Source organism: Electrophorus electricus, chromosome 10 (genome assembly GCF_013358815.1).
Source record: "Electrophorus electricus isolate fEleEle1 chromosome 10, fEleEle1.pri, whole genome shotgun sequence".
Taxonomy (NCBI): Eukaryota; Metazoa; Chordata; class Actinopteri; order Gymnotiformes; family Gymnotidae; genus Electrophorus; species Electrophorus electricus.
This window is the reverse complement of record NC_049544.1, coordinates 23,187,323-23,214,341: the sequence shown is the minus strand read 5'-3', so window position 1 is coordinate 23,214,341 and position 27,019 is coordinate 23,187,323. Positions and strand designations below refer to the sequence as shown.

The 27,019-nt window shown below is 48.2% G+C and overlaps 1 protein-coding gene across 1 annotated transcript in view; it reads right to left on the bottom strand.

Moving 5' to 3' along the window:
* Positions 1-27,019, bottom strand: part of adarb2 (adenosine deaminase RNA specific B2 (inactive)) — a 115,025-nt gene that overhangs the window by 16,364 nt on the left and 71,642 nt on the right. Inside the window, exons 4-6 of the mRNA XM_035531203.1 lie at positions 7,456-7,564; positions 1,301-1,469; positions 170-321 (exon numbers count right to left, since the gene is read on the bottom strand). Coding sequence (XP_035387096.1) covers positions 170-321; positions 1,301-1,469; positions 7,456-7,564 — 430 coding nt within the window. The remainder of the gene's footprint in view (positions 1-169; positions 322-1,300; positions 1,470-7,455; positions 7,565-27,019) is intronic.

Below are 27,019 nucleotides of genomic sequence, written 5' to 3'. Positions count from 1 at the left end.
CAAATATGAGAGACACCATGGAAGATGTAAAAAAGTAAAAAAAAAACCCCACAAAGGATCAGAAAAAGTCACAGACAAAGAAAATGAGAAGCAGAAGATGAGAGACGGCGAGAGACAGCATGTCGGGAGTGTGTGAGTGAGGAAGAGGCAGCGTGTGTGCGACTCCTACAGTCAGCGGTGAACTCGTAGGGTGAGTTGAGGCGGGCGTCCCCACAGGGCGACGTGCTGATGTACATATGGAAGAGAACGTTCTCCCTCAGCCGGAAACACGAGTCTTTATGTCGGACGAAGATGGACTGATCCCGGTCATCCTCGCGTTTGCTGTGGCACGTATTTGGACAAACCGGGGGAGAGAGAGAGAGAGAGAGAGAGAGATGGATGAGAAACAGGCTCCTCTCTCAAATGTTTGGCACACACATTCTCTGGTAATAATGAACAAAAGACAGAGCGGTGAAAAATGACGGCCTTGCTCTGACCAAGGTAAAGTCCATCATTGTCATCTCCCTATCTCTCAACATCTCTCCCACTTACTCATCACACACACACGCACAGTCTGCCGCTCCCACTCGCTCTCCCCCTCCCATTCTCACACACACTCTCTCCAATCATTACTCTGTCAGAACAAGGAGAGGATAAATAACTGTGAAAAGGCGGAGTTGTAACTCTTTAACCCAGATGATGTGGAGCTCATCAGCTACAGGGAGGAGAAGAGAACACACACACACACACACACACACACACACACACACACACGGTCCAGCCCCTCCTGTCCTGTCTCACTTTCTCATACATCAGCAAAATTACACCCACAGCCTGTGACATCTGACAGAGAACATCTCAGCCTTCAGTATGCAATGGCCTAGACCCTGGGCGCGCACACACACACACACACACACGAAACTGTAGTAACAACCCTGGAAAGGCACTTTGATATTCAGAAAAGCACAAGATCTCCACTGAGCAATGCAAAGGTAACTGCTGTGTTAACTGTGTCGTGCACCTGGCTACAACCACCAAGATTCATCTTTCTAATTAGACCCCAGACTCAGGTGTACAGCACGGTCTGACCACTCCTGTGTGCAAAGGCGCAAGGCAGCCAGGCAGAGGTCATCACTGAGCATGCAAATTTGACATTAAAAGGAACGGATGAGGAACACTACATCTCAACACAGACAACACCACGCTGGAGAAAACTACTACTCTGATGCACTGTTGGGCCCTCGGCGCGTATGGGTGGAGCCTTGTGGGTGGGTGGAGCCACGTGATGCACAGCTGTGAAGCTGGCAGCGATGTGTCTGACCTGAGGTGCAGCTCCAGGTGGGAGTAGAGGAACCGTAGGAGGGCTCGTCTGGCCGTGACCTCGGCGTGGCTGTCGTTTACTACCAGACCCTGACTGCTCAGATATTCGCCACTAATGCACTTAGTGCCAGTGGACAAGGCCACGACCTCAGCACGCTTCATATCCAGTCCTGTGTAATGTAGAGAGAGGGGGAGGGAGAGAGAGAGGGGTGTGTGTATGTGTGTGTGTGTATATATTATACACACACACACACACACACACACATACATACATACATATATATATATATATATATATATATAAAATACACACCTTTGAAGAAATCAAACCATGTTAAATCAATCCCATAAACATTTATTTATTTAACGCGCACACACACACAAACATGTACACAATTGCCTGTATAATACACATATCTATGAGGGTGCATTATTTGCTTTGGCAGTAGTTGTTCATTACAATTCAGGCCAATAAAGCTAGCGTTATTTGAATGTGAGGGAGAGGGAAAGAGACATCAGGAGTGAGAATGCCTGGAAACAAATGTGCTTTTCAAGATCTTTGCTAGCAGGCACACGCGCTAAACTGCACGCGCGGACGTCTGTTTAAGTGGATGAGAGACTGATGGATCTCATGACAGCGGAACACTTACACAAGCCGCGCATTTGCATTTAAAAACGCCCTAAGCACCAAACCCCGTGGCATTAATTCACTGTTCTCAGTTGTCAGCGGCGCACAGGCCCGGCTTCCTGCTGCCTATCTGGCCGCCGTGTGTTCGCAGCGCACGCAATGTTTCTGAGCGACATTTTCACAAACCGCAGGCGCACACACCTCGCACGACAGTGGCGCAGACGTACCTCCCTCCGCTACAGTCCTGCATGCCATTCCTACACACACACACACACACACCTGCCAAAAAAAAAGAATTTTGAAAATAAAAAAAAATAAAATAAAAATAAAAAAAGAAACTGAAGCGTGCAATTGGCAGGCTCAGCATCTACAGACCTGGAAAAATAAAGAGGGGGGAAACCCCCCCCCCCAAAAAAAAACACTCTCCATCGCTTAAAAAATTCAGGGTTCACTGGCTCCCCCAGACCTGCAGGCTAGAGGCAGCATATGAGCTTTTATCAACCAGAGCCCAGACGCTATTGCAGGCAGCGGCCTCTCAGCCCGTGCCACGGCTCGCCGGCAATAACAATAATAAAAGCTAATATAGAGGCGCCGATAAAGGCGTAGCCTTGGAAATCCATTCTGCCACCTTTCGCTCCCTGTCGATGGGAGGGGTGGGGGAGGGGTCAGGGGACAGGAAAGAAAAGGGATGGATGGATGGATGGATGGATGGATGGATGGATAGATAGAGAGGTGATGGAGAGATGGACGATCAACAAAGGGCCACTGGGAGAGCATGGAGGAGCTCCAGACCCAGATTCTAATATCTGACCGATATCACCAATCAGAAACCAGGCAGCAGAATGACCGTTAGTGGTGGGATTAGGCGAAATACTGATTAAAAACGGTTGTGTGTGAAAGTAACAACAAACAAACAGTGTGATAAACAAAAAACAGAACAAATGCTAAACAAACTTTCCATGATATGAGGCGTGTGAGGGGGACACCACTCACACCACCCAACCTCACACCTCGTATGAGGAGTGTGAGGAAAATATCCCCCACCTCCCCCCCAAAACAAGCAAACAAACAAAACTCAAAACAAAAATGCTTACTGTTAAATGATTTGTCATATGAGTAATGTTTAATTTGACAAAGGACGAGTTAAAGTAAACAGTACAATTATTTTTTTATTTTTTTCCCCATTTCATTGTCTTTACGAGCCAATGGATAAACTGGTGAGCCACGCACAGCCCAATCAGAGCATGACTGTCACGAAGCAAAAAACACCAAAACAAATGCAGAACTAAAGCTAGAACTAAGACTAAAACAAGAACCAAGCGTAGGACACTTTCCAGGTACGGAGGATTCACTTCCCAAACAGAAGAGCAATCAGTAGGACTGTAGACTGTTTTCCCAGCAGATGCCAAACACTGGTAAGACTTTGCAGTGAAAGGACCACGAGATTGTTTATTGGGAGGTATGTGTCAGCTGTGTGACAAAATCTTACACACACATTTTATATAAATCTCATCTATGTTGTACAGTGTTTAATCAAGAGTGTTGAGTGTACAGTTTTTATTGAAGGCTGGATCAGACTGAATAAGGAATGATGGTGTAAAAAGGGTGTGACCTCCCTGGCTACTTCACTGGCTAACGCACTGGCTACCACACTGACTACTGCACTGTGTCTTCACGCTCAGCTGATAGCAGCATGTGACTGAAGAGAAACCTGGGTCACAGCTGCTCTAGGGGTTTGAAGAGGAACGCTCCCGACATGGCGATCTGAACGCCGGACCGGAACACTGCCAGACCAGGAAGTCTGTTGTGTGTCCTTACAGGACAAGACTGAAGATTAGGGTCTGGTGTGTTGATTTCAGCTTCCAGACATCACCCATGAAGCATTCCTAACAAAACATGGCAGTTTTATTCAGGATCATGTTACTCGGTTCGTCACCAGTACTCCCATGATACTGGACTGCTGCGTTTAAAGAGGGATCGACTCTACTCAGCCAATACAGAGAAAACTTCCTTAAAGTAAACCCGACATCCTCACTTAAAGCTCCCAGTTACTGACTCCGGCCACAGCGTTCTGGATTACAGAAGCCAAAATGACAAAATCCAGGTTTAGAATTAGTATTGGACCGAGGTGTAAACACCATCTCCGTGTGCCCACATCGTGGGGTGTAAACACCGTCTTTGTGTGCCCACATCCTGGCGCGTGTGTAGAGTACAAATCAATGAATGAATTAAATGCCTACTGAAGACAAATCTTGGAGAATGACTAAGTATCTCGAGTGAAAAAAACAGCCTAGTACAAAGTCAATGTGATGAGTTATAGTCCTCTCACCCTCTCTCACACACAGCTACTATAAGCCCTACACCTACACTATCCATCACAGACTCACATAGCTACTGTGTTTCTAAGCCTCCAAAATGGTCCCAGGAACCAGTTCTCTCTTTCCCTCTCTCTCTCTCTCTCTGGCCAACCATCTTGTACCCACAGAAGGGGCTGTTCAGAGTGCACACCAGCCGCTCTGGCACTGCTCTGTGCTCTGTTCCCCAGGAGCACCGCTCTGTTGTGGGGACCCGGCCTCAGCTGCCCTCCACATTTCACTCCATCGTAGTGTCGCTGGTCGTGCCACTGAGGGAAGCGTGCACTCAAACTTCCCAACTTAAGGTTCATCCGAAGGCTTGAGGGTTGCAGAAGTGACGACATCATCATCGTCACGACCGGGCACGTGAAAAGAAACGTCGCCAGCGTACGTTATGCTTGGGGCTTCTTTATCTATGGGGGCGTCACCACATGAAGTATGTGTGTGTGTGTGTGTGTGTGTGTGTGTGTGTGTGTGTGCACGTGTGTGTGTGTGTGTGTGTGTGTGTGTGTGCACGCGCTTGTGTAGGGGTGGTGTTGGAAAGGGAACATTCACCCAATCACAGCAGAGTGTGAAAGAGTCACACTGCGAGAGCTCTGTTTGTGCTGCCTGGCAGAGTAAACAAACTTGAACACTGTTTATCTCAGTTTTGCAGATGTGAGCTCACTTTCAAACTCAAAGAAAAAAATTCACGTTGTGACTGAAATCAAACTTAATTGTACAATTTGAAGGAATTATGAACAGCCTTTATTTCTGTGGACGGTGGACGCGGATTTCTGGGGCAGGTATTAGGGGTATTTTACCACCGTGGCAAAGACTGCTGCCCTGCTGTGAGTGGACCCAGAGTACCCGTGGGTTCTGACCAGGCTTCTGAAACAGGCCCAGGAGAGACGACTCAGCACCACTGATGTGAGCCGCTGCCGCGCTTGTGGAAAAGGGCGGGACCGCTGGATCCGTCACGGTCACGCGCCACTAACGGGGACGGGATCATAAGTGTGTGCGCGTCACGGAGAACAATAACTAGCGATAGTGAGTCAGAGACTGACGCCAGCCAAGTCAAACCTGGACCTGACTGAGGTTTGGGAAGAAGGTTAATAACCTAATAACTGCCCCAACAAACACATTTACTGTTGTTTGTTTTGCATTTGCATGCCACGAGACAATGGAAACACCTCAACTGTTCTAAATCTACCAGCCTCAAAGTGTCTCCAGATACTTAAAAAAAAAAAAACTGAATTGGACTTTTTTTCCCCAGAATTGGCCTTTATGTGTGTCTCTGTGCCTCGCAACGGCAAAATAGGAAGCTGTGAATTTGCACGAGACCCTTTTTCCTCTCAAGCTAAGAGACGAAGGTCCGTGGTAGCGAGGTCTGTTGCATTCCATTAAGATAAAGAGAGACTGATGAAGTGAACTTTCATAAGCAGCGATTGTGATGCTAAACATTTGAAAATGAAATGAGCTTCAAATCTCACCGGTGATTACTGGGAGAACTGGAGTCATTTCTTACTGGTTATTACTGGGAGAATTAATAAACTGTTTAACAGTCGTTTCTTACATATGCAAAACAGCACAGACTTAGCGGAGGTATTTTTTAGTTGAATGCGGGTGTTAACATCTGCGGCATAACCGATGTATGCGGTGTGTATGAGCGGACAAACACACACACACACACACACACGCGCACACACACGCGCACACACACACACACACAGCTGGGCTGCGATCTCTCTCCTTCTTACGATCCAACGCTACAAGGACTCATTCTAGCATCACCTACAAAGAATTGGAAAACTTTGCACAAGTATCACAGCACCCTCCGTTCCACTTATTTTTACCTTGAAGTTTTCTCCTTTTTTTTTTTTTTTTCTTCTGTCATATGCGATTTTCCGTTGGAGTTTTTCCTTGAAATGAACTCTGCTGGAGTCACAGAAGACCATTTAGGGATGTAAAATGATTTTTATATGGTTGCAGTCCATGACATCTTTTTTTTCTTTTCTGTGTACTCTGAGGACAAACTCAGTCCAGTCTAATATTACCAAAACACGGCTCCTGGAACTCAGCTCCATTACTCCAAAAGTTATTTATTTATTTCTGTCAGAATGTAAAACATACCACACTGACAAAGAATTCATGTCTTAAACGTTTCTGAACAGATGTTGTTTTTCAGATCTTCTCCCCATGCAGAGGTAACTACTTCCATCAGTCTGTCCAGCAGAGATAAAAACAAACAAACAAACAAACAAAAAAACACTTAACCTTGTAAAGTGTGTCCCTGGCAACGCTGAACGCATTACACGACCAATCACACTGCTTGATCTGTGCCTCTGATGTTTAAAACCAAACATCCAGGCAGTGGTATGCTAGGGTTGAATGATATTATTTTATGATAGGGTTGAATGGGATTATTTTATGATAGGATTGAATGGGATTATTCACTGCATCTGATTCAATGGGGAGCCAATGAGGAGCTGGCGAAAGGCAGCATAACCTAGGTCAGGGCTCCCCGTTAGTGGCTAAGACCGCCAGGTTCAAATGTGGATCCACATTAATATTCCGCTGGCGCTTGGCCGTGTCTAGAACATCCAACAGTGCCGGGGAGCACGCCCCTGGAGCAGCAGGCAGGGTGGTAGATCTGTGGGCCTGCCACTGCTGGGACTGCCTGGGTCTGGATCTTTGAAGATAACAGCCTTATTAATAAACAAGGCCTGCAATTACTGTGAGACAGACAAACAGAAAACGGGGGATGGGGCAGATTTCACAAGTCTAAACTGATGGGCATGAAGCATGATCGAGGTCCTGCAGTAACCTCTCAAAGATTGCACACACACACACACACACACACACACACACACACACCCCACTTGTTGAGCTCTTGAAGCTGGTATTTTATCACACCAGACTGCAGGTAAGACTTTTACCATTTATCCATTTATTCCCAGGAGCCACTTGAACTGGCGTACTCCCAATTAGCCCCAAGATTTAATTAGTAGCACTTACACAGAACGCAAGGTGTGTCCAGCTAACATTAGACCGCAAGGTGTGTGTGACACAGTACGCAGGGATAACGCAGTGCAGTGTGTGTAACACAACAGAGTGTGTTAGACAGTACTGAGGTATATCGCCCTACTGCCCTTGTGTGTATGTGGGACTCGGGATCAGAAGGGGGTGCCATACCTCTCGTCATCACGATGCCCGCCAGCCCTTTATGACACGCGGGGGAGGAGCGGCCAATCAGCTCGCTGTATTTCTCCCTCACCAAATGAAACACGGTGTCTGCGAAGCCCTGCAACACACACAACCAGGCGTCAGTTCTCGTCAAAGAGCAAAAGAAAACAGAACACAAGCCCCAGGGTAAATGCTACAAGCGGCATTGGTGGCGCCCATGGGGTGTTCCCGGAAACACCAGCCTGCCATCTGAGGCGCTTCCTAACTGGGGCCAAACAGTTTGCTTTAAACAAAAATATTTCACAATGCATTTACCATTCATCTTAAGAATCATGTCCACAGCTTACTTTAAGAGACAGCACAGATATTTCTCTGGTTCAGGCTCACACCGCAACGGAGCCCCAGGTGCACAGCTCCTTGGTCGGTCCAGGTCAGCGTGTGCCCTGGCTAAGACTAATTAGTTTGGGAGGGTGCGTTTGTGGGTGAGTCTTTGCCCGAGACACTTTCACTAATGAAACCAAGCAATTTGTTTAGTAACATCAGAGCACCCTCAAATGAACCATCTGTTCACGGTTGTGGTGTGTGGCAGTGGGGAATTCAGCCAGCAAAAAAACTGTCTCTGTCTCCCTATTCACCGAATGAGTAGTGCCTGATCCTGACCAGACTGCAGGACAGATGTTTAAACAGCCTGTGAGAGAGCACTCACACACACTCTTCATGCGCACACTTCACACACACCTACACTTCACGCCACACTCTGCCTCCGGTTCAAAAAGTATATACTACTACTACATGTAGCAATTAGCATCTTAGATCCCAGTGGGTTCACACACACAGTCACATACATGTGCTCACACACCGTGAAGAATGAGGACTGATGCAGCAAGACAGAGAGGTGAACACCAAACACCACAGGAACCAGAACCAGAGCCCAACAAACAAACCCCGCTACACTGGCGGAGAAGGTTCCTTCTTTTGGTCTCTCTCTGTCTATCCATCTCTCTCATGTTCCCACCTCTTCCCTCTTTCTTTCTCTCTTTCAGTGGAGGACAACGTCAGCTCATAGCAATCACTGGGGCTAGAAGGCAGTGGCGGCTCTTCACTGGCCTGCATGAAACTCCGGCCGTGATGTTGCTGGAGAAAGCGAAAGCAAATCCCCAGTTTTCAAAGTTTACATTTCAAGGTTCAAGTTTGGTTTATTCGTCACATACATAGTCATACACAGTATAACTCGCAGTGAAATGGTGGAGTGCTCCGTCCAAACTGAGGAAAAGAAAACAGGGGTGCGTAGAGAAATAGAGATATTCTCTATATGTGAAATATATATATGCAAAGAGAAATATATATATTCTATGTATGTACAAAATATATTAATGTATGTACAATATATGTATATTATGATTATATACACAATGTACAATGTATATGGTTGTGTTTATATGTACACAATCTACAGAATGTACAGATCCGTTTTGTATAATAACATATCTACAGTTGTTGTGTAACAAGGTAATTGAATATATATATATATATATATATATATATATATATATATATATATATATATATACACACACACACACACAGATATACAGTTATGTTACATCGTGGTGGTGGTCCCCACAGTTTATCAGTTTCCCTGATTCAGGGCCCGAATGGCCTGTGGGAAGAAGCTCCTCTTCAGCCTCTCTGTCTTGGTCTTCAGGGAGCGAAAGCACCTCCCTGACCTCAACAGAGAGAGTCTATTGTTGGGATGGGTGGGGTCCTTCACAATCCTCCTGGCCTTGGTCTGGCACCGCTTGTAATAGATGGTCTGCAGGTCAGGAAGTTCCGTGTGAGTGATGCGCTCTGCTGAACGCACTACCCTTTGGAGTGCTTGTCTGTCCTGCTTGGTGCTATTCCCAAACCAGACTGTGATGTTCCCTGTGAGGATGCTCTCGATGTAGGTGCAGGTGTAGAAGTTCCGCAGTACCTTGGAGGGCAGTCTGAAGTCTCTTAGGCGTCTGAGGTGGTAAAGACGCTGACGAGCCTTCTTTGCCAGGGAGTTGGTATGGCGGGACCAGGACAGGTCCTGCGAGTTGTGAACACCAAGGTACCTGAAACTATCTACTCTCTCCACCGTGGTTCCACTGATCCTCACAGGTTGGTAGTGCTGCTCCTGCTTCTTGCTGCAATCCACGATCAGCTCCTTTGTCTTACTGACGTTTAGGAGGAGATTATTTTCCTGGCACCAGTTTTCCAGGTGTTTAATCTCCTCCAGGTAGGCCCTCTCGTCGTTGTCCGAGATCAGACCCATGACAACGATGTCATGACAACTTGACAATGATAGTGGAGCTGGAAGTGGCCGCGCAGTCGTAGGTGTACAGTGAGTAGAGCAGGGGGCTTAGGACACAACCCTGAGGAGCTCCAGTGCTGAGGGTGAGGGTGGATGAGGCACAGTTGCCCACCCGTACTGATTGTGGTCTGTCTGTTAGGAAGTTGGAGATCCAGTCGCACAGGGATGTATGCAGTCCTAGATCCCCCAACTTAGTAGTGAGTAGGGAGGGGATGATGGTGTTAAATGCTGAACTGTAGTCGACAAACAGCATTTTAACATAATTTCCCCTCCCTTCGTCCAAGTGAGTCAGTGCCATTTTTGTCAGAAGCCCCCAGTAAACATAGCCACACAAAATAAAGCTGAACACACACATTAATTGGATAAATTAATTACATACAGTGTACAATTAGGTGGAGATGTGTTTTTAAGTTCAATGCTATCAAGCACAGCTGGTCCAAACATACCCAGTGTGTGTAAACTGCTAAAATGTTCAAATACAGAAACATTTCTCCAGCTTCAGTCTATAGATTTCCAAAATTACACAGTAGATCATTTAATAACGACACCCCCCCATGTTATATCTTAAATTGTTATTTAAAAAAAACTACATTTGGAAATGGGATAAGCTCATTAGCTCACAGTTAAGCCAGTCTAATTTGAATGTGACTGGTCTTCAGAACAACAGGTTAATATCTTACCAAAGTATAAAAAACAGACATTTACCGATTCCAGAAGGAAGTGGGTTTTAAACGCCTCTTGGTCATAATTAAGAACAAAGCCCAATGTCACCTTAATAAAACGTACTTTATTGGTGACATTAAACGGATTAAGAGGAATAGAAAACATCGGTGCTTCTTGAAGGGGAGCGGGGGGGGGGGGGGCCCAGGCTTCACTGAGGAGCTCAACCTCCATGTGATGGGGTGATGCACCTGCTTGATACTGGGGGAGGTTCCCCGTGATAAAACATTTCACCGTGGAGGGAGGGGAGGAATGACCTTAGAGCACATGTAGAGAGAGAGGAGAGAGAGGGAAGGAGAGAGAGAATAACTGGGTCAACCCATTTGATTTCAAATGAACGGGTGTCCCAGTCTTGAGTGTTTTTTTGAGAGTCTTTTGTCATGTCACAAGTGTCACTCACCTTAAAAGAAATTGAACAGATACTTGAAGCAGAATGACAGAATGGACCAGAACCAGAGGCAAGTAATGGAATTGCAGGGAGAAAGAGTGAAAAGAAAGAGAAAGGGAGAGACTGAAAGAGAGAGAGGTTTAAATAAAGCCCCCATAAAACATGGTATATGTTTGGCTGAACCCAGACATCGGATCACAGAACATTGTGTTAAGGTGAACTCAAGGTTCCGTCAGGATCCAGAGGACTGAACATGAACCAACCTCAATCCAAACCTTCAATCCATAAATCCATAGACACACATTTAATCTGCTTCATAATCTGCTTTATAGTTTGCGTCATGCTCTTTTCATGTGCTCAGGTACATTTTTACTTGGCCTTGAGCACTGGGGGACTCCAGAGACCAGCCGAGACCACAGAGGATCTAGTTATGAACAAATGTAACCCGTACTTATAGGACCCGTAGGACTGAATAATACTGACGTTACCTGAGAACTCTCTGTCTGCCCAGGCTGGACTGACCTTTATACATCTGATACATGATGCACGATGTCCCTAGTTGCAAAAAACTCAAATTTCGATAGAAAGGTTTAGTGCAATTACTGGTGATCAGTTTGGGTTTGTATTCTGAATTTAGCTTAATGGTCTTGAAGTAAACTTGAAGTGAGTCATATCAGAAAAATCACGACCACCCCTGTTTTGGAATGAACTTGGCCCAGAACTTCACAGGCTTGCCGAATGTATAAATAAATGACCACACCAGTCAGTTGCAGCCGAGTGCCAAACGATCATCATGGACACATCATCAGAGCCACCATGGCGAAGCTGTACCGAGACTGGACTTCTTGAACATTGAGCGTCCCCCAACGGCACCGTGCCCTAAGGACCGTTGATGCCAGAGAGGAACAACAACTCTGGTGAGGGGCGCAGAACAATCTAGATGGAACAGTTAACCTCCGTACTGAACACAGGCATGACGAGAAGCACGTCAGGGATGACCACTGAGCGAACGCTGTTAATCTGGGTCTGTGAAGCAGATGCATGTTTAAGGCGACAACGTCCACGTCATCAACCTCATCGTCAAAGTCCACTCTAGTTTGCACAGGAGTGGACAGACGGCGGCGTAGATGCTACCGAACACACAGGTACTGCTACCAGGTGGTGTCCGTGGGCCAAACACAGGGTGATGGGGGCATGGTTTTCCTGCTGTGATCTTGGACCACTAACACCACTTCATGAGTCTCTGAGCGCCAACGGGTACTTGGCAATCCTAGCAGATCGTGTGCACCTGTACATGTAGATGTTCTTCACTGACAGTAATGGTACCCATCCACAGCATAACGGCCCACCTCCACCTCACCACACAAGGGTGTGTGCACAACAGCGACCTTGACATCCTTCCGTGGCCTGCTAACACGCCTGATCTCAATCCAGTGGAGCACATCTGGGAAGACTTGGATCACCGGGGTCATTGTGCCAAATTCCCAACCACGTAATCTGTACTCTGCAGAAGTCGGAATGCTCACGAATGCCTTCCGTCACCTAGTATAACCCACGTCACAACGTCTCCCTAGCGCCATCCGAGCCAAGACTGGTTATTCCCACTATTACGTAGGTGGTCATAATATTCTGATATGACATGATGTGTATTTTAAATTGGACTGGACAAAAGGAGTCAAAATTTTAACTAATCGGCCTCCTACAACAGTTCCAGTGTTTCATACAACTCTGTATGCGCCAGATTTGAACAAAGGGAGAGTGAGAACAGAGGTGGGACACTTTCTGCACAAACCCAGAATGCTGCGAGCAAAACGGTGAGAAAATAGTACAGCACACCATGGATTCGTGGTCCTTACACACGTTCCTGGCCCACCTTCCTTACCCAAGTTTATTTCCCAACTAATGGAAAATGGCAGCAGTAACAGCCACCATCGTGTTCCCTCAGAAGTCAATGTTTTGTTGCAGGGGCACAAATGTCAGAAATTATATCTACTACTCTCTTCCTCAGAAGCACCACCCACTGGGAAGGGGGTGGGGCCAGTCAAAGAAATTCCTCTAGTAGTGGTTAATAATAATAAGAATAATATTATTATTCTCTCGTACTCTGGTATGTCCAGTACTGGTGTGAAGTAGGTTAATTAAACCAATGACCCAGACCATGCAGTCATCGTGGAAAAGAAGTTTATTTAGACTACTTAAGTAAATCTCTGAACAAACTGCAACCTAACATAGTGAATAATAACAACAACAATAATAAAACTAACAATACCACCACCACTAATAATAATAATAATAATAATAATAATCACAATAATAATGGAATACCTCTATTTTCTTTAGAGCGTTTTACAAGAAGAAAAATAAATCAGAATATTCCAGAAAGTATGGTAATTAAGAAATCAAAAGGTTCATGCCATTATGGTCTTTTCCATTTTACTCGGCCATACCAGACAGAGGGGAAGCCTTCAGAGTCCTGCTGCTGGACACTGATGGACACAGGAGCCTTTCTACACCTAAACTCCCGTCACCGAGGTAACGTACATTACGTATCCGTGGCAACAGCGCGCAGTGCAATCTGTACTTCAGAAGAATCTGTTCGCACAGCCGTGAGAGACACATCTGCCCCCCCACCCCACCCTCACTCACGCCTTATCAGAGTCTACCAGAGAAACAACAGATCCTGCAAAACGGGGCCATGTCTTATGTTTCTTTATAGAGGTATTTAACAATTCCTCCTCCAAGTTTTAATAGCGTCTTGCCGATTCAGTATCATCTGTGGAGCTGGCACGGGGCATGGTGCTTTGGAAAGTGGATCCCATTCAGTGGGTAAGGAACGTTGCCGGAGGAGGATTGGAAAGCCTCCCTCCTTTTCTCTCTCTCTCTCTCTTTCATCCTTCATCTCTCTCTCACCCTTTCATTCTCTCTCTTACTTTGTTTGCATCTCTTTTCTTAATTCTCTTTTCCCCCTTCTGTATGCATCTCTTCCTCTGCGTCTCACCCTTCTCTTTCCCTCTTTCTATCAAGCAGTGTCATGCATGAAGGGTCTACCCTTTCTCCTTCCATCTCTCTCTCCCCTTCTCTCTCTCTCTCTCTCGTCCTGGTTTCACAATTAGCTTCCTTTCCTCTTAACCCCCCTACCCGTTGCTGACAAAGCCCCTCCTTCAGAAGACGAACTGTGCACAGCTTTGCAATGTCGCCTGAAACCGTGTCCAATGTTTGCATGTGTGGAAGGAGCAGATGGCCCACACTTCTACCTCTATCAGCAGGGAACTGTCACTCAGACCAGTCTGCCTGGACCTGTATTGGCACCAAACACACAAGCTCCACTTCGCCTGCCTGCAACCCCACCTCCGCCCGTACCTTACCACCCCACCTCCGCCCGAACCCGGACCACCCCTGCCCTTCAGCTGAGCCTTCAGTCAGCTGTTAACATCCAACAGGAAATCAGGAAAGCACCACTTCCACTCCCAAAGCAAAAGGCAAGCGTTTCTGAGTCCAAAAAAAGCAAGAGAGCAGGACTTACACGGTGGCCACCAACACTGGCAAGCTGACCTGGAACACACGCTGGCAGAACGACGCCCATCGTGAGCTCCAAGCCCTCGGCAGACAACCCAAGTCTTCCTGCCCCCATTTTTCCACAGAGGAACACAGATGGACAGAGCCCTGGCCACAGGAGCACCGCAGGATGGTCACGGTGACATGGGCACCGCGGGCGGGCACGCGTCCTCGGCCTGTTCGGGAGAAACGATCCGGACGCGTCGTTCCGACGTGCTAGCAGGTCGAGGCACAACTGGCAAAAGTCCAGCAAGGCGATCCAGGCCGGAGTGCCAGCTCCGCAGCGCGGTCACGCGGTCCGGCTGCAGTGAGGGAGGGTGTACAACCCACACCGAGATGGTGCTGGGGGACGATCGCACTCAAACAATGCAGGCGCCTTCTAAGACGCATTTTCCTGGTGGTGCCGTTTAAATCTTTGACCTAAAAAAAATGCAACACATGGGGAAATGATTTCTGAAAAGTGCTATAGCGTGTGAGAAAGTGTTGTTGAGAAAGTCTATGCCTAAGCTGCGCTCAGTGTGTCGAGAGGTCACTGGACATCTGCTGACGCGCACGCCTGTGTGGACGACTGGAACTGTGTTCTTACACGGACTGATTTTGCAGTTTTGCAGCTGGCTATATTAAACAGATGCTGGCACTGATGCAGCATGGTGTGTGTGTGTGTGTGTGTGTGTGTGTGTTCTCACTCAACATGACATCTTCCCAAATCCATCTCTCTCTCTCTCTCTCACACACACACACACACACACACACACACACACACACACACACACATTCCACCAAAAGCAGGCAGAAATTTCTCATTCAATACCAGCCCCTCTGAGAGGACAGCTCCGTTAGCCTGGCAGCATGGTGCTAGCCTGCTAGCATGGTGCAGCTCATGTTATCCTGTAAACAGCCTACGATCCTGACCCTAACCCAGGGTAAATTTCACACTCATTCCACTCTCGCAACCCCAGCCCACACCTCAGGAGAGCACGTCACCTAGAACGTTCCCCAGCACGCCAGGTGCACGTGACTCGGCGCATCCTGCTACAGTGACGAAGGGTTGGACCACGCTGGAGGCTCACGCTCCGAGTTAGTCCTACTTGATCCACCCTCTGCCCAAAGAAAATAAAACTGCAGGGATAAGAGAAAAAATGCCCCAATAGAAGCAGAGAGGCTGTCAAACACACACGTGCTTTTATGCATAATGTGTCTAATAAAGAGGGTCGTTAAGAGGCTCCATCAAAGGCAGAACATGACCTGCCCTAAGAAAGAGAAAGACAGGGACAGACTGTGAGGGAGACAGAGGGGGATTATCAGAGAAAGAGACGCTGAGGGGTGGACAGACTGAGGGAGACAGTCAGAGACGCTGATAAGGAAATAGATATGCTGTTAGAAAAAAGGGACAGAGAGAAACAGCGGAATCATGATGGTCTGAGGCCTCTCGTAGTGCTGTAAGGGCCGTTTACACATCATTCATTAACCCTCTTGTGACTGTTGACTGCCAACCCCAACTCTACACCAACTCTACCTTAACTCTACACCAACCCCAAATCTACCCTAACCCTAACCCAAATCTACATTAACCCTACCCCAACCCCAAATCTACACTAACTCTACCCCAACCCCAACTCTACCCCAACCCTCTTAACTCTACCCCAACCCCAACTCTACCCCAACCCTCTTAACTCTACCCCAACCCCAGCTCTACCCCAACCCCAACTCTACCCCAACCCCAAATCTACCCCAACCTCAACTCTACCCAACCTCAACTCTACCTTAACTCTACCCCAACCCCAAATCTACCCCAACTCTACCCCAACCCCAACTCTACCCCAACCCCAAATCTACCCCAACTCTACCCCAACCCCAAATCTACCCCAACCTCAACTCTACCTTAACTCTACCCCAACCCCAAATCTACCCCAACCCCAAATCTACCCCAACCCCAAATCTACCCCAACTCTACCCCAACCCCAACCCCAACTCTACCCCAACCCCAACTCTACCCCAACCCCAAATATACCCCAACTCTACCCCAACCCTCTTAACTCTACCCCAACCCCAACCCTCAACTCTACCCCAACCCCAACCCTCAACTCTACCCCAACTCTCTCAACTCTACCCCAACCCCAACCCTCAACTCTACCCCAACCCCAACCCTCAACTCTACCCCAACTCTCTCAACTCTACCCCAACTCTCTCAACTCTACCCCAACTCTCAACTCTACCCCAACTCTCAACTCTACCCCAACCCCAACTCTACCTTAACTCTACCCCAACCCCAACTCTACCCCAAATCTAACTTAACTCTACCCCAACCCCAACACCAACCCCAACTCTACCCCAACCCCAAATCTACCCTAACCCAACTCAACCCCAACCCTAACTCTACCCCAACCCCAAATCTACCCTAACCCAACTCAACCCCAACCCTAACTCTACCCCAACCCCAAATCTACCCTAACCCAACTGTACCTTAACTCTACACCAACCCCAACTCTACCCTACCCTAACCCAACTCTACACCAACCCCAACTCTACCCTAACCCTACCCCAAATCTACCCTACCCTAACCCAACTCTACCTTAACTCTACCCCAACCCTACCTTAACTCTACACCAGCCCCAACTCTACCCTAACCCTACCCCAAATCTACCCTACCCTAACCCAACTCTACCTTAACTCTACCCCAACCCCAACTCTACCTTAACTCTACACCAGCCCCAACTCTACCCTAACCCTACCCCAAATCTACCCTACCCTACCCCAACCCCAACTCTACCCCAACCCCAACTCTACCACACCCCAACTCTACCCCAAATCTACCCTACCCTAACCCAACTCTACCTTAACTCTACCCCAACCCCAACTCTACCTTAACTCTACACCAGCCCCAACTCTACCCTAACCCTACCCCAAATCTACCCTACCCTAACCCAACTCTACCTTAACTCTACCCCAACCCCAACTCTACCTTAACTCTACCCCAACCCCAACTCTACCTTAACTCTACACCAGCCCCAACTCTACCCTAACCCTACCCCAAATCTACCCTACCCTACCCCAACCCCAACTCTACCCCAACCCCAACTCTACCCCAAATCTACCCTAACTCTACCCCAACCCCAACTCTACCCCAACCCCAACTCTACCCCAACTCTACCCCAACCCCAAATCTACCCCAACTCTACCCCAACCCCAAATCTACCCCAACCCCAAATCTACCTTAACTCTACCCCAACCCCAACTCTACCCCAAATCTACCTTAACTCTACCCCAACCCCAACACCAACCCCAACTCTACCTTAACACTACACCAACCCCAACTCTACCCCAACCCCAAATCTACCCTAACCCAACTCAACCCCAACCCTAACTCTACCCCAACCCCAAATCTACCCTAACCCAACTGTACCTTAACTCTACACCAACCCCAACTCTACCCTAACCCTATCCCAAATCTACCCTAACCCAACTGTACCTTAACTCTACACCAACCCCAACTCTACCCTAACCCTACCCCAAATCTACCCTACCCTAACCCAACTCTACCTTAACTCTACCCCAACCCCAACTCTACCTTAACTCTACCCCAACCCCAACTCTACCCTACCCTAACCCAACTCTACCCCAACCCCAACTCTACCCTAACCCCAACCCCTACCCCGACTCTACGCTAACCCCAACATCACTGCTTCACAATCCACAGGCTAGTGTGGAAAAGCTTGGGGCCAGATGACACTCATGTAGTACTGTAGGGTCTCACACACACACACACACACACACACACACACACACACACACACACACACACACACACAGCATATGGCTGCTAGGAAGACTGAAAGCACGTATCTGAATTAAACAGACACTGCTGATTTAACTGGTTGAAATCAGTCAGAACTTATCACGCAAAAACATCCATGTCAGGTTTCCCATTGTGACCCGTGACCTTGTATTAAATGGTAGAGTATTACGCTGACCTCCTTCTCTCTCTTTCTCTCTCCCTGTCTCTTGTTTAAGACGATCTTAACACTATGATGCTTTTGGGAAATGGAGCTCTGATAGAGACATTAAAGAGCTTTGCTGAGACGTGCTTCTGACAAAAGTGCCCTCCCACTGCAGTGTAGTGTGGCCTCTGCCCACACACAGGTAACTTGACTCATTAGGAACAGATCAAGGCCTTCAGAGCTGAGGCAGGTTTGCCACGGTGTGGTCCCCTGTGTCTTCAGCACCTCAGCTCATTGCTGTAGTCACCTGTTAAGAGGAAGTGAGCACAGACACCAAATACAGGGTCGAAACGGAGTGACATCACACACACATTCGCTGTGCGCGTCCCCCTACCCACGCGGTGCAGTAGTTAGTGCCCATAGTGCTCCTGGTGAATATTGTGCTTGTTTAAGGAAATGAAACGTATCTCTTAAACTGAACCCTGAACAAAACAGCTACATCCACCTAGTACACCTCCGGAGGCCGGAAGTGGAGAGGTGCGGTGTGGTCTCCGGAGCTCACGGTCGGAGGAGGGGGGGTTTAGGGCGTGATGCGGGGACCGTTCGCCTGGTGCCTCCACTCCGCCAGATTCTGCTCTCCTTGAAGATACTCGCCTGGGCACTGTGAGCCGGGCCCCACAACCCACTTCAAGCCCGGCTTGGTCCCTGCAGAACAGAGGTGCCAGAACCAGTGCCAGACTGCACTGCACCGGCCCAGTTTATAAAAAGGAAAATAAAAACGAGGGAAAAACAACCACATCCACAACACCACCACCTACTGATGGTGTCTTAAAATGATTTTCCTGTTCAGCAATTTTAACACCGAGTAAGTCAAGAGTCATTTTGGAAATGTCACGTGTGCACCTAGCTCAAAGCAAGTGTTTACGATGACTTGTTCGCAGATGATAAACAAGTCATGTTAGTAGAGGCGGGAGACCTTCTCCAACTGCGCCCTTCTGCTCATGGCCGGCTAAGCAGGCCATATACCGCTAGTGTCATGAGAACTGATCCATGCTCTGGAACGCCGGCGGCCAGCAATATAGGGTGAAATATTGATATGGTTCCCACACCCCGCCACACCTGACATTTGATTCATAGCTTAAGGTGTTCTTTAATTCTGAGCAGTCAACAAGGGATCAAGGGAAAATGTCAAAGAAGCTGTGTGGCAGGAGTAAGGTGGAATTCTGGAGCGGGGGGGGGGTACAGATTTACTGTTTGCAACAATAGCGTGTGTAAAAGAAACTAAAAAAAGTGGGACAATAAAGATATAGTGAAAAAACTAGAAGGAATGAAAGAAACTGAATAAATGAGGGAGAACTGTCGTTCATTAGCGTGGAAGGCTGATGCTATTAAACTGGTACACTCACACCGACTCTCCCACTCCACGGTTCAGACCACATCACACTGCATGAGGGACTGGGGATTAGATTTATAAAAACTAGAATACGACTAGAATTTATAAGAACTTATAACGCTTATTAGAATTTAACATTCTTATTGTTCATTACATTTACATGTACTTTTTTTTTTTTTCCACAATACCAATATTACACAGACCTGCAAACACGCTTATTCACACCAACACATGCACACAGACACACACACCCACACCCACCCACCCACACACACACACGCTATAATCACCATGATGAAGCAATAGGGATGCTTATGGACATTGTGGGACTGCCCCCTCTCTCTGTACACTGGGGTCCAGCCCGACATGCAGCAGTACTCAGGGAAGCCCGATTACACACAGATAAAGGAGGAGGTTTATGTAAAGGACACAATCACTGGACTCATACCACATTTACCCATAATTCATCATTCAAACTTGGCTGACTCAGCAGAATGACACCCATGGGGAAGGACGGGGAGAGAGAGAGAGGCTAATCACTCTCTCTCTCCCTCTCTCTCTCTGCCTCTCTCTCCAATATGCCATCTAATGATACAGACAGAAAAACAATTGAGAAGCCACCATGACACAATAGATACACATCATTTGACACACACACCCCCACCCATCCACCCACACCATTTAACACACACACACACACACACACACACACACACACACACACACACACACACACGCATAGAGAGAAAGAAGCAGCTATGGCACTATGGTGCTCTGAAAATTACCCTCCAGTCACTGTGCCCAGCATATAATTAACAAGCGACGTGAGGCAGAGCACGTGTGGCGCGTGTGGAGTGCGGCTGGCCTCTCTAGACCCCCCCCGTGGCATGTCAGGCTGTTATTAAGACCACACGTCCCACACGTGACCTCTCACACGCTGCAAAAGATCATTAAAACAGAAGCAACCTTCATTAGCCATCCTCTCACAGACAAGTGCTCCACCCCTGTCGCCGTGGACGACGTAGTACGCCTCAAACGGCGCCAACGGTCTCCGACACGCGGGGCTGACTAGGGGCATGTCATTATTAGGCTCCCTCACCTCACCGGTCCAACATGCGCCTCCTACGCTAATTGGCCCGATTTGGCACGCGAGCGGCGCAGCTGGAGTTGGCGGGGGCCCAGCTGACTGACGCACGTGAGCAGCGGCACCTGACCCCGGGCCGAGGCTCTCCCGGGGCCGCACGACGCCTGGAGCCTCCTCAGGGACCCAATCTAAAAAGCCGTGCTCTCAGAAAGCACCAGACACTTAATGATTACTTTGAACGGGCGGAGGGGGGCAGAAGAGAAACTGGACTGGGATTTGGTGCGTCGTTCCCCCTGTGCCGCGCTCACACCTTTCACTTCCCGACCAATAGAAAAAGAGGGAGAAAAACATTCCACACGGACTGACATGCCAGCCTATGCAACTTATTGCATGCGCAGGTGTGACCCACTTCCGCCAAAAAAGCCCCAGCATCTTAAACATCCTAAGTGTTTATAAAAACCCACCGCCAGGGGGCGCTAAAGGTAAACAGAGCCGAGCACCCAACCACTGCTTTATCGTTTCTTGTCCTGTGCAGGTCAGGAGAGGTGAAGCCTGGCCCACCTGGAACGGCACCTCAGGGACGTGGCGCGAGGTCTGGGCCGAGTGTACGTGCCCGACTCGGACCGTGGAACCCCCGTGCACCTGCTCAGGGAGCGAGGCCAGGACGGAAAGTTCTAGTCTTCTACTTAAATGTAAATGCACGTCCATTCTGTCCGCTGTTAAATTCTGCTATTTTATACAGAACTGTTATCACTATAGTCATTATGGCCTTAATCTCTTGCCTTTAGACAGTCAGAACAGTTCTCTCCATAACTTATATGGTCGTATTCAAGCTCAGGAAGAGAGATTAGATATAGAACCACAGACCTCCTTATATTAAATAATCTGTATGCAAAACCAAGTACTTCCTGTGCCTTAGGAAATGATATAACAAAAAAGGTCATGATGTGACCCTGGATATCTCGCTTTGTTACATCTGAGATCTTGCCTCTGATATCTAGTTCACTGCACAGCCCACTGCACTGAAGTCTGCAACAGGAAACAGCTAAAAATACAATTGAATGAGGTCAAAGGCTCTTATGGGACTTGAATTCAGTGGCAAGTTAATGCACAATCATTTACATCTGCTCCTGATGCTGGGAGACCAGGGGACCGAGCCTAGATGAACAGACCGGGGCTTCAAACAGCCAGGGCAGAGGAGATGCGTGCACCGCCCGGCAGCCACTAACCGTTAAACACGCGGCTTTGCAGAGGAGTTAAAACCCCCGTGGTAGGAAGAGCAGGAAACGCAGCCAGGCACGGGGGGTGGGGAGGGTCCCGCACGCACCCTGATCCGTCAGGAGAAGAGCCCCGCCTGCCCCTGCCTGCGGCCAGCCGGCCGAGGCAATCTAACAGCCTATTAATCCAGGAGATCCTGTCCTCGTCCCTCATTTGCTTTCTGCTAACTTCTGCCTGTAGTCATTGTGGCCACGCTGCTTGGACAACACAGACACACACACTCACACACGCAATTACACAATCATACACACACACACACACACAATTACACAATCATACACACACACACACACACACACACACACGTATGCACACGTACATATGCGCGCGCACACACACACGTTAAGCGTCCACTACACTGGTGCTCATGTTAACCTATATACTATGCCAAAATAATTACAAGTTATATTTAGTGGAGACCAATAGAATTACAAGCATGAGTGAAACCTGAAAATGTGTGACACATTTCTAAATGTCAAGAGAGCAGCAATGCAACTGGGTAACGTTTACAAAAAGAATTTAAAAATGAAAGGCTCGCACGTCCGCAATCTATATGAACCGAAGGACGGGCGGACCATTTCTGACTATAAATCTCACCGTGGTGTGAGGGACGGGTCACCTGCCGTAAACCAGCAGGGACCGGCTGCCCAGGGAGACCAATCGCCCAGCGTTCCGCACGCATGGCGTGCAGGTTCTCCTAGCATTCGGCTCTCGTGTAGGGGCATCCGGTGCTGGTGCCGCAGCTGCGTCGTCCCCTCCGAGTTTGGCTTCAACCTCCTGAATCTTTCCCAGCGGTTCCAGCTTATCGAGGTTTCCAAGGGCATCCGAATATTTCATTCAGAAGTGTGAAACTCAGCTGTGAGGCACAACCGCAGCCATTACATCACCACACCCATGAGCCCCAGAGAATGTTCTAGAGAACTATTACACTTGTTTGTGTTTCCAAGCAAGAGCACTATATCTTATGCTGTATGTTATATACAGGGACCATTTATTTATTCTCGCAAGTTTATTAGAGAGTTTTAATAACGATGTTCGAAACAAACGGCTTTGGCCATGAGTAACTGCCCTGTTGTTTAGCTCTAGAGATGCAAATTCAAGCTCACTCAGGAGGTATTGCAGGCTAAAGGCTTTTACGTCCGTGGAGGGCTGGCCAGGGTGGGCGAGGGAAAGGCAGTTCCTACTCGTCAGCTGTCCCAGGATCCCACTGTCCACCACAGCATCCCAGTACTCCTTTTTGGACACTACAGGCTGGATTTCAGGCTGTGGAAATTGCCTTGGATCCAAACGCCTTTTGTGAAGCGCAACACTTCCTGTGTTTGTGCGTATACGAGTACACATGACAACACAGAGAGAGAGGCACCACTAACACTAACCATGTCAGACCCATCTGATTACAAACAATTACAAACAAATTCTGTGGAATTAAGCGCACATCATAAGGTCATATAAAGGTAACTGTCTATGTGTACACTGCACACAAACACACAATATACACACACGTTCCAATGTGTCCCCTCTCTGTCCTGCTACGCTGAGATAACAGCCACACACACACACGCAATTACACAATCATACACACACAAATGTATGCATACATATACGCGCGCGCACACACACACATGCACACATACATATGCGCATGTGTACTGTACGCGCGCACACACAGTGGTTGGGAGGTAAAGTCTCTGATTTATTCATGTCCCTTTGCTACGCCAGTGTCCATGAAGCAGTAATGTACCAGATTACAGTGCTAACGGAGGGAGTGTCTCATGGGGAATGGATTGTGAACACACCCTACGCCACACTGTTGGGTGGAGTGAAACATCACTCTGTGTGTGCGTGCACGCGCACATTTGTGAGTATGTGTGTGTGTTCAGTTGCAGACTGCTCTCTTGACATGGCCAGTTTTCTCTTCTACCTGGTTCATTACTGGTCAGTTACTGACCACAGCTCACAGAGTGACAGACCTCTCCTAGTCCAGCAGAGAAACTGACATGGGCTTGGCCATATTCAAGCTCAGGATGGAGATAGAAAAGTGACCAGCGGCATGGCAGTGGCTGGGGAATGCTACGGTTGCGAGTGTCGGTACGGTTGCGAGTCTTAGTACAGTATAGTTGTGAGTGTCGGTGCAGTACGGTTATGAGAGCTCGTAAAGTATGGTTGTGAGTGTTGCTACGGTTGAGTGTTGGTACAGTACTGTTGTGACGACTGGTACAGTACGGTTGTGTGTCGCTGCGGTTGTGAGGGCTGCTTCAGTACGGTCGTGAGTGTCGCTATCGTTGCGAGGGCTGGTACAGTGCGGTTGCGACTGTTGGTAAAGTACAGTTGCGAGTGTCACTACGGTTGAGAAGGCTGGTACAGTATGGTCGCAAGTGTCGCTATGGTTGCAAGTGTCGCTACAGTACGGTTGTGAGTGTCAGTGCGGTTGTGAGGGCTGGTACAGTGCGGTTGCAAGCGTCACTGTGGTTGTGAGGGCTGGTAGACTACGGTTGTGAGTGTTGCTAGGGTTGTAGAAATTAGTACTACACCCTCACACGTTAGTACTACACAGTCACAAATATGTCAGTACCATAGTCACTTGTTTCACGTGTCGGTGCCGCATGAACACGTCAGGGGTACGCCATCATACGTGTCAGTGGGTTGAGACGGGGGTCCTGTGGTCAAGAGAGTGTCTGGGAAAGCAACAGTCGCTGGCTACACAAACCGCCAGACTCTCTGTCCACCAACGAGGGTTTGTCATACCGTGTTTAAAGTGTCTGGTGAGTGAAGCCACTTGAGGGACCCACTCAAGACCCTCATCATTCTGTCAGATTCAGTGTAATCCAAAACAAATAGCTGCTGGGACTCCAGAGGCGATTCAACACCCCTTACGTCTCATTCTCCTGAGTCAGGAATTTCTGAGAGAGAGAGTGTGTGTGTGTGTGCGCGCAAGAGAGAGAGAGGGGCTGACTGCACAGAAACAACCCCGACAGAGTGGAATAGAGGATGTTATTTCTAACCTTTCCATGTAAAGAGCGCTAACATCACAGAGAGGCCCTACGAGTGTCCATAATCAGCCTACGAAGAGAGAGAGAGAGAGAGAGAGAGAGAATGCCAGGGGAAGAAGCAGACAGCAAAGTGTGGCCCTGTGCTACGAAGGGGCCAAACCCGACCAGCAGAGCCGTGAAGAATGACGGTCTCAGCATGATATTGTTAGCAGAAATCAAGCACCGATAGACATGTTAGAGACTGTTGGAGACAGGGTGGAGACTGTTGGAGACAGGGTGGAGACTGTTGGAGACAGGGTGGAGGACCTAATGTGCTTCTTCCCTACTGCTGTCACTCTCCAAGTCTCACTCTTTTGTGTTGCTCTCTCTAGATCTCATTCTTTCTTTGTGCGTCTCTCTCTCTTTTTCCCCCCACTAACTGACCTTCCTGCCATCTCTAATTTGTTGTGGCAGTATTAATTAATGATTTTTGCTTCATGGCTGTTGAAGGGTTGTTTATATCAAGTGTGATTAAGTCACATGGTTCGAGTAGGGAGAAAGAAAAAAAAAAAAAAAAACACACACACACACACACACACACACACACACACACACACGGGAAATGGCATGCAGATGGCAGGTTGGTGAGCAGGGTCACCTTCACGTGTGTGAAAACACTCCTCATTCACTGTGCCGGGAAAGAAATTACCATGGTAGATTAAACGGAGACCACGTGCACTGTCTGCCTGCATACATCATAGGTCCAGCGTTCAGCCGCAGATCCGCAGGAGCGGTCCGACACGGGCCGGCGTGCGTCTCTCCGCTCCCTACGCGATGCAGGGCTAAGGAACCGTGGGACTGGGAACGGTGCGGCAGAAGTGCCCCCCAGCACACTCAGCACTCAGGTTTCAATAAACATACACACATACTAGTACACAGTTAAGGTTCCTGAACACAATATTCTACATTTAAATGCCTTGGGGAATCGTGTCCTTCACATAACGCTCCCTCTGCTGAAAAACTCCCATCTCCTGTAGTACCGCACAAAGTCCTCTTTCATTCTGGCCTTCCCAGGCCGGCGGGTGACGTCTAATTCATTATTCCGCGTCAGGAATTCAAATGCTCCCCAGCCTAAGGTCATCGGCGGCGCGGACGCGACCTCTACACCTTGGTGCGAAGCTCCACCTCCTTCCGTCTAAGGGGGCTTGCGGGCCAGACCCGAGCTTAAAAGGTCATTCAGGTGCGGCTTGCCGGGGTGGGATGCGATCTCTGACTCCCTGCAAGCTGGGACTAGGTTTAACGAGCACGTCCCCGCTACTACGTCTGACCTGGGACGTCAGTTCAGCTTCTGGGAATGAATATTACACCAGCGGCCTCATGCAGCCGAGTCACCGCAGAGCCGAGTCTTATCCGAGTCTGGTTGAACTCATTACATTTAAGGCATTTAGCTGACGCTTTTATCCAAAGCGACTTACAATTATGACTGAGTACAACTTGAGCAATTGAGGGTTAAGGGTCTTGCTCAGGGGCCCAACAGTGGCAACGTGGCCATGGTGGGGCTTGAACCTTCCAATTACAAGTCAAGTACCTTAAACACTGAGCTACCACTGCCCCACTGGGCCATTACAGTGGGCCATTAGATGGCCCAATGTGCATTAAGAGCAAACTCAGGCAAAATAGATTATGCTGCTACACACTGAGATTGCGATACGTCTTGTAGTACATACGACAACATATCGGTGAACCACTGATGTGCCAGCAAAGGTATGTCTACATATTTTAGCTTAAAAACAAACGAGAGAGATGGAGAGAGAGAACAGGTTGATATAGTGATAGACGCAAAGAAAAGGGGAGGGAGACAGTAAGAGATTAAGAAGGGAGGGTGAAAGAGAGAGAGAACATTTATCTATTAT